The 14,983-nt window shown below is 41.7% G+C and overlaps 1 protein-coding gene across 3 annotated transcripts in view; it reads right to left on the reverse strand.

Moving 5' to 3' along the window:
- COBLL1 (cordon-bleu WH2 repeat protein like 1) overlaps positions 1-8,188 on the reverse strand; it is an 89,043-nt gene extending 80,855 nt beyond the window's left edge. Inside the window, exon 1 of one of the 3 annotated variants that reach the window (XM_074910197.1) lies at positions 7,695-7,931. Coding sequence is in view for 1 of the 3 variants with exons in the window: in XM_074910196.1 (XP_074766297.1) it covers positions 7,179-7,219 (41 nt within the window). In the remaining 2 variants the exon portion in view is untranslated. Of the gene's footprint in view, positions 1-7,178; positions 7,604-7,694; positions 7,932-8,116 lie in introns of those variants that run through there. The other 2 variants (XM_074910199.1, XM_074910196.1) reach the window with 2 other exon arrangements.
- Positions 8,189-14,983: the final 6,795 nt, after the last annotated feature.

The following is a 14,983-nucleotide window of genomic DNA, read 5'->3' on the forward strand; positions in this document are numbered from 1 at the left end:
CACAAGAACAGTTAAACAATAGATACCTCAGTAGATTATCTTCTACCTCCAGTATTACATCCAGTTGTTTTGCTGGTCTAGTTTGACAGTACAGAAGGACTGTACTAGGTTTTACAAAAGTCAAAAGCAGCAATACAATGATACTTAAACACATGGCAAAATAGTAAATGACAAAAACCAAACTTGATGCACTGCATTCTTCCCTATTGCTACTCTAATTACCTTGATACCTACCCATAAAAAGTATCTGGGCATTAGTAACACAAAGTTTCCACTGTTTCCCTACTGATGGTCCCATATCCTTGAACATTCCTATTTAACTCATTTTATTCAGCAAAGCACCCAGGACATCAAACTAAAAAACAAACAAAGAAACCCCAAAGTCAAATTGGATGCAACATACAGTAAAAAAACAATTCAATTTGCGAACAGAAAAAGCACTCCCTCTGGGCAACTTTGTCAATAATACATTTGTATTATAGGGACAACTGAAAGATAACTATGCCTTTCCTATAGCAAAACATCAAAAAGTTACCTGCTAAAAATGCATATAAAGAGCCTCAGTCTTTGGAAGAAAACGTATCTGAAGGTCTGACATGAAAGCCAGGTGCAATACCAAAAACAAAAATTAATTCCCAACAGGAAACCATGGCCCATGAAAAGAACAAGGTTTTTAAAATAATAAATTAATATTCAGGAATATTAAATTGAACAGAGATTTGATTTTAAAGAAAAATACCCTGGTTTTAATGCAGTTATTTTAAGAGATAATGGAGTTTTTTTAATTAAGACAGTAACATTTTGTATGAGAGATGCAGGGCAAAGAACAAAAACTGTACCACTGATGGCATTTGAGAAAAACTCAAGCTCACAACATTTCTTGTTTAGCATAGAGAAATTGTTTGCACTGTTTGGGGAGAAGAGATTTGTTTATTTGTCTGTTTTTAAATAAGATTGATCTAGGTTTTCCAAACCAAGTGGCTACATTTCCAGAACAGAAATAAAATTCAAAGAAATGTGCAGAAAGCATTTTTAAAATGCAGCTAAAAAAGTACAGCTTGGAAGCTATTTCTTCAATGGAAACTTCTGTAGACTAAAGCTTCCAACAATACCAGTGCTTTCTCACAAAAGAAATCTTATGACTAGCTAAAAATATGCACGTGCTCTATTTTCTTTAACTGAAAATAGCAATCCTGACAACCCTCGTCCTACAGCACAGTTGACGTATATGCAAACTCCCCAGGGAGGCATTTCATAGATAGATTAGGGACCCATCCTTAGAAACACCAAAAGATACACAGAAGCATACATGCCCCTTCTAACTGGATAACCTTCTAGCAAATAAAAAGCAAATCCATGAACTCTCAATTATATAAAGATCCCCATGGTATTCTGATGCATTAAAAAGTGTTTCTTAAACTATGACAATACCGCACTTTTATCCACTAATCCATCACCATGCAGATTTTAAGTCAGAATACATCTACTGGAACCCCAGTTAGGAAATGTGTAAGTTTACTTTCAAAAAGTTGCATTTTTTATCGTGGGACGTTACCTTAGGAGAGAATACAGGTAAAACCTCAAGTTTTCAACTGCTTGTTACAGCTCGAAACAGCAGGAGTGGTTTTCCCCCTTCAACCCTCCATTGTTCAATGCTGCACAGTCTGAGCTTTCTCTTCACTGTGTTAATACTGGGCATTGCAGAATTCTACAGGAACCTAGGAGCCAACTTTTTGTTTTCTTGTCATCCTCTAATGCCCTGACGTCAACTCTCCGAGTTTTAGAGTAGTACATAGTGACAGCAAATACTCGCAGTAAAGAGCAACTCCTTCTCAAACAGCAGGCAGCTATGTGAACTTAAGTCAGAGTAGCAGGTCAGCTGCTGGAGCAGCAAGTGAGAGCCAGGTGAAAAGAAAGCACACATCATATCTGTTTTAACTTGCAAGCAGCCATAAAAGACACCTGGCATTCCATTAACAGAGAAACTCATCATGTTGACCTGTTAATTTCTAGAAAAAAATAATTTAGTTGAGTAGACTAACATTGTTACAACTCCAATGTCTGGCTGGATAATTTGGCATCTGCTGCTCCCCAGCACATACGAAACTGCAACAGTGGCAGCTAGAAATAACAGGAGTCAAGCTAGAAAAACTTGCATGCTTGAAAACTTTCTTCTAATCTACAGTGAAGAAAGTCAGAAGCAGTACTTGACTTCATGAAAGGAGACCTATTTAGATGTTGCCAGATTACAGGAGAAACTATTTGTGACTTTTAAATATTCCTGGTGAGTTAATTTATCTGTCAGATGACAAGAATCCCACAAAGATCTTCAGTTTCCTCTGGAATCTAAGCTTTGGTCCCCTACAATGGGATCTTTCCTTCTTCCACCCAACACAGATGCATCTACTCCACATAAAAAATGAACTTCAGGTTTACATAAACACTGTAATCTCCCTTAAAGTTCACCCCCAAAAAAATCCAGTAACAATAGCAAGAAAAGAACCTATCCTAAAGTAATACTGAAACACACTTTTCAGTCTCAAGCACTTTTTCCCCTCACATGCTTTTGATACCTAACTAGCTCTCGCTTTTCCTTTTCACAGGACACCACCACACTTGGACAAAGCTCTGAAGTAACTCTGCTGATTTCTCTATTTGTGTATTACCCTCCCACACGTTTTTTCACTCTAGTATCCACATTCCTCAACCCCCTAATGTTTCCTTGATCTCATTCCCACAGCAACACACTCCAACAGTGAACATTACCACTGACTCCTCCATAAGCACCCAGCTATGACTTCAGACTTGACAAACATTCAGTTCATGGCACCACTGTGTCATGCAACTATTCTGACACTGCCTTGGTTAAGGTAGATATGTTAAAAAGAACATAATCACCTCAAGAACTATTATATGTATGTTCAGAACACAGTTGGCAAATTAGGCCCTGGAATGATTAGCATTCAAGTGGCTCATGATGAGCATCCACCCACAAAGTAGCTAACTCATAATTTCAAACATCCAGAGAACTCTATGGTCACAAATTCTCAAAATTCTTTCCATTTTGACATTGCTCAATTAGTTGATCTTCATCAGGGTCATGGGGGTGAGGAAAAAAATGAGCTATTTATCTTGAAGTCCTCGGTCTAAGAGATAAAGCACATCTAAAACTGGACTATTTGCCAAGACTCGTGTCAGCCTAACTTCTGATCCTAGACAGTGCTACCATTTGGTAGCATAAGTAAAAAAGGTCTTGCATTTATTCATAAAAATGTGTATACAATAAAGTAGTATAGAGAGCAATAGCAACAGCTAATTCATTACAAGATAAAAACGTAGTTTCAGCCCTGACCTAAATTTCACCAAACTGAGCAAACTCAGACACACCTCCCCCACCTGCTGCTGTGGCTTGGCAATAGAATGCTTGTTTTGAAGCTACTACTACACTTTCTGTCCCATCCCACATGCCACAACAGGGAGAACTTTCATTTATACTTGAACAAACGCATGGCTATGTTGTGAACTGACTCAACTGACAACTTGAAAGAGAGGAAGAGAGCTCAAATCAGCATTCTAAGCTTAATGCCAGACACTTCTCAACACTGAGCCACAGCTGATGTCTCCAGAGATCCATAATCTGATTGAAATGATTTGATAACAACTCAACAGTTACACACACAAGAAAAAAGCTAAATTTCTTGTTCTTTCTGAAAACATCTCTCACTTCCTGAGACAGACCTAATCATGCGAAAAAAAACCTTCTCTCCCTATTAAACTTTTCAAATACATTCACTAGGCCATGCAAGGGAACAGAAGCATGAAGACACATGAGGAGTGTTTCTGGCAGCAAGTTAACCAAAGCTGTTTGGCTCTTCCCCTCCTCTGAGATACAACCATCTCTATTTTCAGCCCCTGGAGAGCAGCTGTATCTCCTAAGCATGTTTTGATTAGACACACAAAATCAAAGTGACAAAACAAAGGGGGTTTGCTTAGGTAAAGCAGGTCAGAAGTATTATTTTGAAAGTAAGAGTATAGCTTTAAATATGATTTAAGGGAACAAATAGAATAACATAAAATTCTCAGAACTGATTAGAACTGAATTAAAGGTGGACCTCAATGTGCATTCTAACATTTCATAGGAAATCAATCTTCCATTTACCAAAATCCCCATTTGCTCCAATATCTTAACAGCACATTAAGTTGCAATACATACAGTTCTTCATGGTAAAAGCCTGTGTCACCTAGCAAAATCTACTTGGTAATGTAAAACTTGATTTGCTCAGTGGTACTGGATTGCTATCCAGCAACAGCAGGAAAACTGCATTCAAGAGGTGGGATACCAACAACAGCCACTTTTTTTTGTTGTTTTAAAGTATTAAAACACACATTTTCCTATCATCTCATAATGCATCCAATACATAAAACCAATTCAGCTCTGTGATAAACAGAAGACTCTGTCAACTGGCCTGGCAGGAACACACCGTCATGAATGCTGCTCAGACTCAAGGCACGACAGAGGCAGGGCAAGACAGATGAGCTATAAAATGCCTTAAAAGTAGGTCCAGCCAAGTTTCTTCTGCTACCAGAAGAAACTATGTGTCATGTCCAGCCAGTTACTGGGCACACCTTCTATTCACTGTATTCCAAAAATTTCCAGCCAGTTACTGGGCACACCTTCTATTCATCATATAAAAAAAAAAATCCAGCAGAGGCTGTTTTTAAAAAATCTTTACTGATTTAACTTGATTATATAACGAGAATTGGCTTATTTTTACCAAATTCAAGCACACATTTTTATCCACAACTGGTTTTAATAAACAATTCTTCAATAAAAAAGCCTACTGCTCCATGAAAAAAAAAAAAAAAAAAAAAAAAAAGTCTTCCAGGACATAATTATGGAATCCTTCCCTAAGGCTTGTCCCCATAGAACTGATAACAAAATTCTATACTGAAGAGTCACTGATGATTAAATTATATAGAAGTTCCAAGGCTAAATAGGCTTGAAAACTCACAAACCACCTTTAACACCTCTAGCCTTCTTGGCAGTTAGTATAAATAGACTTTCTAAGCCGTGAAGAGTTATCAGTAATTACACTGCATAACTTCAAACAGTGATTTAAGAACCCCTTTACTGGTAAACAATTTTCAGTTGCCGATTAACAATGTTTTCCACCTGGCTAGACAAGTTAAGAAGAGATATAATGCAGTATCACATCATTTGGTAATACATTTAAAGAAAATTGCTATTTCAACTGAAATTCTTCCCAGATTGCACAATTTTTCCTATCATCTCAGAAAGAGAACTGCAGTACTGCTTACTATTCAAAAATTTATCTGTGGATCATTTTCAGTAAACTGGGAGTTGCCACTTTTGCTGGTATATCCAGATTTTTTTCCTCAAATCCACCATTTGGATGAGCAAATGAGACCATCTTCAGGAAATAATTAAGACTGCCAATAAAGAACTCTTGTTCTAACAAGAAAAGAATGGTAAATTTATTTCCTAAGTACCAAATTACATGGGAACAGCTGATAAAGGCCTGAAAATATATCCGCAGGGCTAACACAAATGAGCACTGCTGTTAGCTACATCTTTTTCAAAACTGAGATGTGAATGCTGACAGATGCTTGAAGTCACATTAAGGGAACAGACTACTTTTCCTGACTTAGATAAGACAAGCAGCAGCCAAAATTCAGTATAACCAACTGCTTTATGGCAGGCAACAGGCCTAGTGAAACTGTCAGAATAATCAACATTTTAATTGTGCCTTTTTGCTTGTTTTCATGTTCCTGCTCACAAGTAAAACTGAGGCCCCTCAAGACATACTGTTTTAGTCACTTCCTAACCTGGTTACATGCTCTATTATCCTCTGCTCAGTCCTTTCAACTGTGCTTCCATACCCAAAGTCTTAAAAATGCAATAATTATCTATACTGTAATTATACCTTCTACATTGACTAACAACACAAATTCATTTCTCAATGGCCGTATGTAAAGGTGGATATTGCCCTAAGTGAATAAATACCCTTCCTCTACGAGTCTTCCATATTCTCTACAGACATGGCTTCAAACTGATCTGACTGTTACTGCGAATACTACAGTAAGTTACCATCAACTGCACCTGTTCATCCCATATTCACTTGGTCAGAAATCCAATTAATTCATTTTTGCATATAAGCTTCAAGAAAGTCTTGGCGTTAAAAAAATACACTCACCATGTGTTCCGTCCCTTCTATTTACAGTTAACTCCAGCGGTCTCGCCAGTATTTTTAAACCCTCAAGTTCCTACTGAAGTTACTGACTGAATTAATTGTCTTCAAACATACCTGACTGCTTAACTCAACGGGAAGTCCTGCTCCTGATTTGTAAGTGGGGAAGTTTTACTTAAATTTAAAAACACGTTTTTTCAAGTTACACTTTCTGACAGACTATAAGCAATTCGTCGGAGGAGCCTAACCTTTAAAAACAAATACACCCATCCTTTCCCTTCTCCTAACAGGCGCTGCTTGTTTATTTTTTCTCCCTCTTCCACGGGGGGCAGTTTCCAAGGCCCCGGGGAGCGCCCAGCTCCCCCACACCGCCACCCCCCCGTCCAGGCCGAGAACCGCGGGCCGCCCCGCGCACACCTGAGGGCCGGGCAGGCCGGTCCCTTCCGCGTTACGGCCACTTCCCGGAGGGGCCGAGCCCGACGGGTACGGCACAGGCGGCTCCGGGCCGCCCGGCGGAGGCACCCGGCGGCGACGCCGGCAGCCCACGGTCCATCCCCGCCGAGACGCCCCCGGGCAGGGGCGAGGGCTGGCGCGGCAGCCCCCAGGGACACACGCCGCTGCTCAGCCGGGCACCGCCGACCCGGCGGGCTTGTGCCGCCGCGGAGCCCCCGCTTCCAGCCAGGGGAGCCGGCGCCGCTGCCGTCGAGGCGCGGGAGACAGCGTTCGTCCCGCCCGTTCCCGCCACCCCGTTTAACGGTCGCGCCGCTCCGGCTGCCTCCGCCTCCCCGCTCCCGGCTCGGCGCGGCCGCCGCAGCTTCCGCCTCGCCCGCCCCGCCGCGGGTCCCGCCGAGGCGCTGCACCTCCCCCCCGCCCCGCACACGGCCCGGCGTGACCGCGGCTCCCCGCCGCCCGCCCCGCTGGCTCCGGGGGGCGCCCGCGCCTCCCACTGGTGGGGCGCGCAGTGCTTACCCCGAGGGTGCGGCGGCCGCCGGCTGAGCGCGGCCGTCCATGCCGGCGGCTGAGGGCGCGGAGGGCGGCTCTCGGGGGCAGGGCGGGCGCAGCCGCGGGGATCCGCCTCGGCTCGGCTCCCACCTCACCTGCTCGGGACAGGCGGAGGAAGATGGCCCCACTCTGCCGCCCCCCGCGCCGCCGAGCCCCCGAGCCCGGGCATTCCCCGCTGTTTACAGCGCGGCCATGGGGCGTCTTCCCGGGGCGGCGGCGGCCACGGACAGGGCTGCGCGGGGCTGCCTGCGCCGGGCCGGCCGCTCGCTGACCGCACCTTGGGCGGAGGTGGAAAAAAAACAACAAACAAACCAAAGAACACAAAAGCAAAAAAAAAAACCACTTCGCGGCGAGAAACTTGAAACGCGGAGCCTTCCCCGCTCTCGCACCCGCGGAGAAACAGAGACTCCCTGTTCCCGTCCCAGCTCCTCCCTCCCTCCCTCCCTCCCTCCCCCCCTCCGGCTGCCGGCCGCCCCCACGCACCCGGCTCTCCCTCCCGTGCCGGCCCGGCCGCTGCCCCGGTCCCGGTCCCGGTCCCGGCCGCGGACTGTCAGCGGCCAGCGGGGGCAGGGCAGGGCAGGGCCGCTCCACTCCTCTCGGCTGGAATTTTCCTCTCCCCGAGCAAAGCGTCCCGGCGGCCGCCTCGGGCTCAGCCCTTCCCCATTCCAGCCACCAGGGCGCGGGGCGAAGCCCCCGCAGGTGGGGAGAGCGGGGCGGGGCGCCGGGGGCGAGGGCGGCGTCCAGGCCCCGCGGTGGGACCCAGCGCCCCCCGGCCCAGCGCCCGGCCCGGGGCCCGGAGGCCGCTCGCCCTGCGCCCGCCGCCAAGGGCCGGCCGTGGGGGGGGCAGGTCCCGCGCCGCTGCCCCCCGCGGCCCCGGACTCGCCACCTGCCCGTGCCGCCGGTACCTGAGTGCCGGTGTTAGGAGCGGTTTCGGCTGCGCTCTCTGAGCATGACGGCACTCGAGTCTGTTGTGTGTGACCGGCTGCTCCCCCGCGGTACCCGCTGGGCAGACCTGGCAGGACCGTGCTACTCGCCCGTGTCAGCACGGAGCACCTCCCCAGCCGTGCCGTGGGGTCGGGACATGATGCTGCACACCAAAATCAAACCCTTTATGCAGGTAATATTTTGGCCACTGCTTAACAGAAGCTGAAAAGCAGCAAACGGACAAAGCCTTTATACCTTTTTTTTTTTTTTTTTTTTTTCCCCCGGAAAAAGTATAATAGAACATCGCATTCTAGCATAAATGCCCTTTTCCTGACTAGTTCTAAGATTACGTATCTGGGCAAAAATAATTGCCCAGATATTGTTATAATTGACCATTCTGTTTTAATGTTATTCCTAATACGGACATTGTCTAGCATAATACGGTATAAAGTATAATACAGATACTATAACAACATTTTGCTTCTCCCTGTATGCCCTTCTCATTTGTACTGTGCTTCTTCAATAAAGATTTTATGCTTTCATTTTCTCCTTCTTCAATAGATTAAATAACCCTGAAGCTGCCTGTTTTGTCAGACCCTAGAGGTTGTTCACACCCTGAATAACCACATGCCATTATCAGGCGCACCCCGTTAATCTGTGTACATTTCTTAAACCAAAAAATTAATCACTGATGAGTCAGATGGATTTTCCATGTTCAGTTTTCAAACAGACGGTGTTCAACAAATTGATCAGTAAGAAGAATCTCAAGAACAATCCCACTGAAGACCTTCTTAAGGCTCTGACCCTTTTTCCACAGTCTACTTTTCTTTTGCACGTTCCTCAAACTGTTTGGCCACTTCCTGGGTTAGGATGAAGGTTGACAAATAATTTCTTTGTATGTTGACTGTTGCTACAGTAAGGTCAGGGTAACTTTCTGCATTCAGACTGCAGCCTCAGTTTAAGTATTAAAGAACTTCATGTTTCCAACCTGGTACTTCTTGGTCAAAACTATGAACTGCATCTTCTAAATAGTAGTGAAACTCCCGAGGTGTGAGATGATTCAACACTACAGTGCTGTTCCAACTGAACTGAAGACCATTGCAGCTGATTTTATATTAGTTAGAATAATTACATAATTTGGTGTGATGTCATCCCTTCTCATAAACTTCACTGGACCCCTAACAGACAAGGTACTGTTGTACCATTCTCTTTAAAAATCTCATTTGAAAATCACTATATGACATAGTCTAATTCTTTTGGCAAGTACTAATGCCATGAAGATTGCAATTTATGGAATAGCTCACATGGGCTAATCACAGAAACTCAGCAATGCCAGGGAGAAAAGAGACATCAGGGAAATGACCAAAAAAAGTTGTTATTGGTGGCAATTTCCAATAGAGATTGGAGAATTATCTAAAAAAGCAGTTAACTGAATTATGCCAATCACACTTAAAAGGAGAGAGGTTATGCTTATCTTCTTACACTTCCTCTTGTCTTATTAAAATCTCGGCTGTTAACTAAACATGTCTGAAACGCTGATCCTAGAAACACTGTAGGCTCTAAACTTGAGTGCCTGCAGGCCATGTTCTGCAGTGAATTTTATGATGACTACACTTAAAATAGTGGGGTTTATGAAATACCATTTGTCATAGGGATCCCAGATTTTAAAAACAAATTCTACACGCCTATGGCACTTCGGGTTTTTTTAAATAGAAAAAATCAGGTTTGTGTTCAAGTTTCATAAGATGTTGACAGAGTCAAAGTCTCTTTTCTTATTCTTCTATTTTTAAAAAGTTCACATCTTTGTCCTGAACTCAAAATGTTGCTCATATAAAGCAAATGTAACTCTCCTACACAATAAATAGAAGGCTGCAAGAGGCAATATCAAGTAAATGGGGTATTAATACACTATTCATGTCTCTCCTATTAAATAGTGCAAAGAAAGAACATTTAAATAGAAGTTCCCTAGTTTTTTCAAGCTCATATGTGAAGATACCATTGTAGCAGTTAATGAAGTGGCAGGTTATTAACTGCACAGTTGCAATAATGTCATCCTTTGTCTATGGTTTGAGGTAAAACAATCATTAGCTGGAGGCATTAATCCATGTGACAACCCGCCACCCGCTGCACTCAGTGAATGTACTTGGTACCATTGTATATTCAGTACAAATGTTTGCAGATTAATACCCAGTTCTGCTTACAGTTAGCATAACCTTCAAGTTATGCTTGTTGTGAGAACTGTAAATTCCAACTGCTATTTGAAGGAGAACCTCTACCTTAGGTAGAGACATGGAGTGCTAGCCAGCTTACTAAGCATGGGTTTTTCATACAAGTTAAATTACTAAAAACAAAATCCTGCCTGTTCTGAAAAAGCAGTAACATCCCATGGCATTTTTCATAACAGTCAGGAGTTGTCCTAGATGGCTTTGGAAAAATCTCCATGCCTCTACCCACACAGTAGGATAGTGCTGGTGGTTGCACTCCTCTGTTCAAGAGGTTGCCAGAAATGTGGAGTACAAATATTTTGGGATGAAAGGTGCTGTAGAAACCTAATAGACCGTATGATTTTCAAACAGGTATGCCCACTATTGCCTGTGGTGAAAGCTATTAGAACTGTTAAACAAACCACAGGAGTCTTACGATATTTTTCACTGTTGCCTGTTTACAAAGGTGTGGTTTTTTTAATTTATTCATATATAACAGCATATTAGTGGTATTTCTTGATTTAAGGATGTAACGTGAATGCTCTCTTAATGTAGTTTTGTACATACTGTAGCACGCAGTAGTTGTTTTGAATAATATTGTGCAAAGTAGGTGTGAAATAGAATATGGAATTGAAGGGTGTTTTCCTTGTTAAATTAATTTTATGATGCATTATTAAAATATATTAGAAAGCTGAGCTGTTCTATTCTGCCAGTAGAGCAGACATGATAAAAATCAGGTTTTTACCCTTGTAGTATAAGGATAAAACAAAGAATTATTATATGACTCTAACTTTTGTTTAAATGAAAACTAAATCGGTATGTAATTTTTTTCTTCAGAGCAGGCAATCAGCTTACATTGCATCCTGTTGAACAGTTGCCTCTTCTGTGTTTGCATTCCAGCATGTGGGTGAGGTTTTGGGAAGCATGCACACACATGCATATAGCCACTGAAAGTATTGCTATAGGCACAGGGACAGGTTTTTGTGCCCATCTAAACTGTGCATTTAATTGAAGAACACTATACACACCTCATCTATAAATACACAAGAGGAACAGTAAGCATTTTGTTAACACCTTTTCTCTAAGGAGCTCAGGGAGCATTTCTAAATAGTAAAATGTTACCACCATAAAGAAATTAAAATTATTATTTCTATTTCTCATGTTAAATAGCCTCGGTGCCCGGAGATTATGCAATTTGCTAAAATCACAGCTAGTTAACAGGAAAACTGGGAGGGCACTACTTTAAATCACAACTAGTTGTATTCTTTATTCTCTGTTCCCATTAGCAGATGATCTTAAAGAAAATTGGATGACAATAAAAAAAGACATCTGCCTGGGTGGATGCTATATTTTTAAGTACACAGAAAATTATAAAATTGGTTTTAACATGAGTAGGCTCAAAATCTGCATCTGATATTTACTAAGTAGGGCACTGATTTGATAAACATCTGAGCATAATGACATCCTGTGCAATATGTTGATGGATTTATATTCAGTATATAGTAGGGCTCCTGGTTTTTTCTAATTAGAGTAGTTCAGTTGTGAGGGACCTACAATGATCGTATAGTCCAACTGCCTGACCACTTGGACAAGTTGAAGTGCAATGGAATATATAAAAGAATGATTTCCTTCCTCTTACATAAGGAAAAAGTAGAAAATAGTTCAAGTTAGAACTGTGCTATCTATGTGATCCAAAGTAATAATAAAATTACGCTACAGCTGGGTTTGTATTGGTGTACTGCTTTGCAGTGGAGTCTATTACAGTAACTAAAGCATCACAGACACTGCTCATCTAAACGGGGTTACACAGATAGTACCGTTTAGTCTTTGAGTTTAATGCCATATGTTAATAATTTATATGTAAGTCATATCTATGCTGGCCATCTACACAAAGACAGGTTTCACCCTGGGAAGGAGACGGATCACGTTATTCTAAATTGTATGCAATGCAGTTGTCTGTTTAATGCTTTGGCCTGATAAATGAACTACAAAGACTACAAAAAGGTATCCCAAACACTGTCAGGTATAGAACTAAGTAATTTTTGCCTTTTATGTGGGTTTTCCCAATAGTTGCTACTACATATAATAGTAAATGCAGGATTAGATCCAAAAATAATTTCTTCTTTCTTTAATATCCCAAATATATTTTGCTCCTCATGTGCAGTGCAGGCATTTACTTTCTTAGATACATTGTCTTTTTGGGTCATATTTAAGATTAGCAGGATATTGCGATGCATTCCCATTGCTACATGATGTTTTTACTCTGCTAGTGTTTTATTTTAGCCTTTAGATCATCAAGGTGAGTATTTTACCACATTACATGTCATGATTTGTAAGTTATTTTGTTCGTTGAACAGTATTTTTGGGAATGCATTAAATAACAATTAGTGAGGTTCTCATGTGGAATAACTTTGCACTTCAGTAATATTAGAAAGATTCAGATGATGCGGAGTAGTGAGTGATTTAAGATATAGAATCGCATATGCCCTGAAGTATCCTGTTGCAATGTTAATTATTTTCTGAAACAGCTTTCTAGAAAGCTTTCAAATCATGTTAACCACAGTAGCTGCAATGAAGGATAGATGAGAATGAATTTAAATGCTAAGCTTACCTAGGATTTAGAAGAATCTACAAGATCATTAAATTGCTATCGTGCACTAAATTTACAAATATAGTTCATATACAACTAGGAAAATATGTCCTGAAAAAATCCTCAACACTGAAGTCTGTAAAGTCTAAACAGTAAAAAATATTTATATTTTGCTGTATCATACAGTAACACTACAAGAAACATATCCTTTTTCTGTTAGAAAAATACACTTGGATCCAAAAGAGATTTGGGACTTTCTTCAATGGAGATGCAGAAAATGTAGTAATAGCTAAGCTATTGGTAGAATAGATCTCTTAGGTTCTGAAAGCTATATTGCTATGGTTGTACTGCATTGTGAAAGCAATATGTGTAAGCCCAGGAGAAGCTTTATGCTGCACAAATTTGTATCTCTTGCTACTTCAACTAGCTCACTCAGAACTAACCAGGGTAACTTTACAGGGCTCATACTTTCTGTACAACCTCTGAGGCACCACATACATTTAGGTGGAATCTAGTGCCATATGTTAAGATACGTTTGAAGCGTGGAGAGGGAGTTAAATACTTAACTCGGATGTTATGAACTGCATGCTCTGATTAGATAACTGAACAAGTGGGGAGACAGGGAAGAGGCACTCTTCCTCTGGAATGCTAACAAGAAATAGACGCTGCTCTGTGTGCAGCACACTTATCCAGGTATGCCTTAGGGACCTACTGCTGGAATGGACCCCACAACAGAGCTCCAAAGGGAAGTATTTATCATGTCTATTTTAAACACAAGATAGCGCTGAGATGTTCAGCACAGACAAATCCAAGATAATTCCAGTCACATCCGCATACAGTGAATTCTAGGGACCTGGAGAAGTCTATTGTCTGTTTGTCAAAAAAGGTTCATCCCACCTTCAAATGGTGGCAGTTTCAAGAATACAACGATGCACCAAGTTCTATTTAAGCCCCACTGTAGGCACATATGCTGCTTCATAGATCCAGAAATTACTAGTGCTCTAAGCTTTTAGAAAGCCGGACTTTTTTTCCAATAAACATTTGAGTAAAAGTAATGAGCAGGTACTTACATAAAGGTTTCAGTCGAAGTACCTGGCAGAGTTTACCAACTATGATAATTCTCACAACCTTTTCAAACACATTTTCCAAGAATATCACTTATTGCTATGATTCTAAGAAGCAAGAATGAACACAAATGGGAGCTCAAGGCTGTGTATTACAGCTGAACGTGGCTTTATGTCTAGTATTTGCCTCATCAGGGGGAGACAAAACATTGGCTGCAGAAATTCTTTTGAGGTCTTCAGCTGAAAATTATTACCAATCTGAGTTTAAGAGTTTGCATAAATAATTTAAAGTCATTTCGAAGCCCAGCTTTGGCTGTTACTTTTCTGCAGTTTGCCAGTGTCTCCTTACAGAATTACCTCATTAGTAAGCATCTTTGTAGAGTCAACATAACTTGTGCAGACGTGTCAAAGACAGTTTGAAACTAGCAGCTGCATGAAGCTCAGCATGGGCTAACAATTTATTTTCAGAGCCAGGTTTCTTGGAGAATGTAGAAGCAAAATTCTTTATCTCTGTGGCTATGTTTAGCAGCAGTGCACAGGACAGGATAGCTCAAGGGTAGTACAAGTATATTCTCTGCTAAGTATGCACCAGTATATATATCACTGTATCTGCCCTGTAAAGAAAAAATGGTAATTAAGCAGCAGTCTCACACATAACAATAAACCCATGGGAACACAGACTGAGAAAGCTGTCTGTGTTGTATAAAAATATAACTTATATGCATACCTATTTGCTATTGATTTACTAAGCTGCAGTGTATATATTCAGCATCTTGAAATGCTTCTAATTTAAGCAGTTCCATTTTAGCTAAGTTTAATTTTATTTAAGAAATGTATAGAGCATTTTCTATCACCAGTTTTCCCATTTTTTTAATGGAGGGATTGTGTCTATACACCAGGGCAAGCACTCCTCCTGGCATCAGAGCTGCTGTTACTTCTTTCTTCCTTCCCTCCAAACAAGTCCCTGCTTATTATCCACTGAATATGGCA

Source organism: Athene noctua, chromosome 7 (genome assembly GCF_965140245.1).
Source record: "Athene noctua chromosome 7, bAthNoc1.hap1.1, whole genome shotgun sequence".
NCBI lineage: Eukaryota > Metazoa > Chordata > Aves > Strigiformes > Strigidae > Athene > Athene noctua.